Here is a 3,977-nt window from a genome sequence, read left to right as displayed (position 1 = left end):
ACGTAAGGTGACAATATGACATCATTGAAGATAAAAGTAGTTGGCAAAATTTTACCTTCTTCATGAACATGTACGTCTTTGTATCACTGGAAACTTTTTACCATGTCAGACGAAGTCTAGGGGGAAAATTTTCTATAAGATGAGAACTTGTACGGTCATTTGCTACTCGAGTTTTGACAGTGTAACTTCACACCAATAAGAGCATGGCATTGTTGAAGATTTTTCACCATGTAGGGGACCACTCTTGCAAATGATTGTTTAGATGAAAGCCGTGTATGTTATTCTCCAACAGGAGGATGGATTCACATTGAACGCGCGCGTCCGTCCTTATTTACTTATTTATCGCGATGCACAACGTGAAGATAAGATTAAAAACTCCCAAGAGTGTTGTCACATTGCCAGATGTGTATGTATATGTATGTACATGCATTTTGATGACGAAAGAGAGAGAGGGAGAGAGAGAGAGAGAGAGAGTGGGACGGGACAGAAAAGGGGGTTCATTATACATACATATAAAAACGAACGGGGAAGAAGGGTTTGGTCAAATAACAACTCTGTCTAATTCTGGCCGGCCCTGCCCCCCGCAAGCCAAGGCGGAGGGAGAGAATTTGCGCACGTGAGAACATGACAAGTGGCGGTATCACATACACATATATATGTACATACACTGTGTGGCTTGACTGGACTCACCCCTTTTTTTTTAAAGTTTAATTAAAAGAAATCATTTTGCTTTTATTTACATATATGGCCTATTATTAGGCAAGGACAAACGTACGTACGTACGTACATACATACATACATATATACATACATCTGCATGTGTGTGTGTGTGTGTGTTTCTGTATGTACATACATACATACATACATACATACATACATACATACATATTAATTAGTATCACTTTCCGTAAATCAGTCCGCTTCCTTCTCTTCTCCCATGGCCATGGCGGAGCACACCTCCCTCTCCCGCCTCAGTTTTGGTCCCACCACCAACTGTTCTGCGTCCCTCGCTCTTCCATCTCCATCTCCACCTCCACCTCCATCTCCACCTCCATCTCCACCTCGCCATCATCATCACCATCACCATCGCCATCTCCATCGCCACCAGCACCAGCACCAGCACCAACACCAGCTGGTTCGAGCTCTTCGTTCCCTTCTCCATTCTCTGCTCTGCACCACCGTCGACGTTGTGAACACGAATGTGGAGGATACAGCTGAGCGCAGCAGTCAGAAATCGTGGCCTGCCACTGCCACCACCACCACCACCACCACCACCAGCGAAGGTATCAGAAGTAGCAGAAGGAGGAGGAGAAGTGGTAGCCATGCGGTGACCCAATATCCTGTTGAATCGCTACATTCTTCCGCTTCTATTTCAGTACATTCTCTTTCTCCACAGCTGCCTCCGCCAATAGCCGAAACTAGTGCTCTTTCCTCTACTACTACTACTACTACTTCTACTACTACATCTACTACTACTGCTACTAGTAGTCGTGGGAGGGGACGCTACAGGACTCGTAGCTTCTCTAGTATCGATTCTTTGGTCTCTCGCAATGTGGCGGTTGCACCGGCCAGCGCTTGTGCCGCCTCCTCCATGATGTCCTGTAGGCCAGCGCCTCACCTTGTCACCGGCACCTTGTTCGGCACAAGGAAAGGAAGGATGCAACTCGCCATTCAAGACTATGCCATGGCGCTGCCCGGAGATAGGAGTAAGAAATGCGGGAGTAGCCCTAACCCTAACCCTAACCCTAACCCTAACCCTAACCCTAGCCCTTGCCCTTGCCCTTACCCTCGCCTACCACCACCATCATCATCATCTCCTTTGATGATGCTACTAGACCTCGCCATCCAAACCAGCCAACTCATCGTCCAAATGGCCAATGGTCCCGTCCGGATCGCCCTCGAATGCACCAGTAACCCTAACCCTAACCCTCACCCTCACCCTCACCCTCATCGTGTAATCGCTTCAGCTGCACTGCCAGACCGCACTCCTCCTCGAGGTGTTCTCGGCCGTGCTATGAAGAGCCGCAGCTATGGTGGACGTAGCTACTCATCCACCTTGATGGGGCGCTCCACTAATTTGCAAGAGCTGATGGTGGCGGAGGATCATGATGCGGAGCGGGCGCAGAGCCGACAGGTACAGAGGCCTCGATGTGAGGATTTGCTGCTGGTGGAGGAGCCCACATGGATAATGTATTGCAACGGCCGCAAGTTAGGGGTTGCTAATGGGCGCCCACCCGCCCACGCCGACCTCCAAGTCCTCTCGGTAATGCAGGCCGTATCGATGGGTGCTGGCATCCTTCCGGCCCCATCAGGAGCTGCTCATAAGGAAGGTGGCTTAGCCGATAAGGAAGGTGACGATGATGATATCTTATACATTCGCTCGCGCTTCGAGCGAGTCATCGGTTCCAACGATTGCGAGGCCTTCTATATGATGAATCCTGATGGCCATGGGGGACCTGAGATCAGCATTCTCTTGCTTAGGATTTAATCACATGTCCACACACACACACACACCCACACCCCACTCTGGTGGTCTAGGGAAACTTTAGGTAGGAAGGGAGAAAACCTGAATTTGCTTGGAGCTTCATGAGATTCAGATATTATGCCCAAAAACCTCATCCTTTACTGGCTTTGTTTGTATCAACCCTTCGCTTCTTATCACTGCTATCCTGTTATAAGGCCTCATTATTATTTATAGCTAATCTTTAACCTCCTCATATTTTGTCCCATGCAAGGCCTAATAACTCCTAACCTAATCCACACCTTCCACCGCATCTGAAGAAGGCCCCAAATTCCAATGAACATTATTTATCGTGTTCAGGAACAAACCCCTTAATCACGATCGTTGACAACAATTAGTGGTTGGGAAGTTCTAATAACCTAAACCATCACGTTTTTAGACAAATCTTTTAATCCCATAGAGTAGCAGCACATCAGCAAGTCTTGTGCTCTCTGAATCACACAGCCGCACTTATTAGTTGGAAGAGGTCATTAGTATATTTGTTGTTTGAAAAGGTAGTGTGTACATGCCGAGGGGTGTTGCCATGCTCAAGAATAATACTGAAACCTTGTTACTTTGTGATCGCTTCTTTTGCTAGCTCAGTCTCCTTTTTAACACATTCGACAATTTCATTAGTTTCTGATATACCAACCTTTGTATTACCACCGTAATCTCTCATAAACTGACTATTATTGCCAATGGGGCTTTATTGTATGTGATCGCTTGATGATAACATTTTGAATACTTCAAAATCTTGTTTTCTCTTGTTGAAATAAACAATAATAAATAGTAAAATAACAAAAGAAGTAAATAATTCTGAATATTAAAAAAGATGTGGTGCCTCATCTAAGAGCCTCTTAAAGAGACATTGTATGTATGTCATCCAAAAGACATTGTTGGCAACTTAGCAAGGTATTTTGCGTTTGTGTGAGTCTCATGTTCAAGTCCTACAAAAGAGGGCCCTCTTGATTTACCTATAAAAGGTAGAGAAAAGCTGCTTGTTGGGGGTAGAATTTTGGATCAAAGGGGAAAGGCTATTTATTGAAATCTTGAACAAGCTTGGGGTAGCAAATTAAGAGGGTGTTGGAGACCATTGGCAATGAAGCAATCTTCTTGGACCTCTAAACAAAAAATCGAGGATATCCCTTTGTAGTATTAGTGCAAATCATACATCTCTAACTTCTTTATCTATCTACCGCTTCTATGACACTCCATGTAACGGAGCTGAGATAATCTCATTGCGTTGGAGATCATTTGCAATATGAGGTGATGATGGCAATTATTGTCGAAAACCAAGCCATACGCAAGTTGAATGTTATAAAAGGCAAAATGATGAAAAAAGAGGGAAGAGACAACAAAATAACTATGCTTCAACAAGTGAAAACAATGAAAAAGAGGGTGCTTTTGTGATGCAACATGAAATAGCAACAACGAAGCCATCTCGCTGGACCTCTAAGCAAAAAATTGAGGATATCCC

The 3,977-nt window shown here is 45.1% G+C and overlaps 1 protein-coding gene across 1 annotated transcript; it reads left to right on the top strand.

Moving 5' to 3' along the window:
* The first annotated feature begins 935 nt into the window (after positions 1 to 935).
* LOC147865143 (uncharacterized) lies at positions 936 to 3,255 on the top strand. The gene has a single exon (XM_087317894.1). It carries the CDS (start codon positions 938 to 940, stop codon positions 2,486 to 2,488), a length of 1,551 nt encoding a protein of 516 aa, XP_087174020.1. The 5' UTR covers positions 936 to 937; the 3' UTR covers positions 2,489 to 3,255.
* Positions 3,256 to 3,977: the final 722 nt, after the last annotated feature.

This window comes from Azolla caroliniana, unplaced genomic scaffold (genome assembly GCF_043228905.1).
Source record: "Azolla caroliniana isolate FFs.n. ecotype wild unplaced genomic scaffold, voAzoCaro1.0.p SCAF_4, whole genome shotgun sequence".
In the NCBI taxonomy this organism is placed as follows: Eukaryota; Viridiplantae; Streptophyta; class Polypodiopsida; order Salviniales; family Salviniaceae; genus Azolla; species Azolla caroliniana.
The sequence above is the reverse complement of the archived record's forward strand: the minus strand, read 5'-3'. Positions and strand labels throughout refer to the sequence as shown.

Bases quoted from the DNA above. Each gene is read 5' to 3' on its own strand.
- LOC147865143 (XM_087317894.1), top strand. From the start codon at position 938: ATGGCCATGGCGGAGCACACCTCCCTCTCCCGCCTCAGTTTTGGTCCC.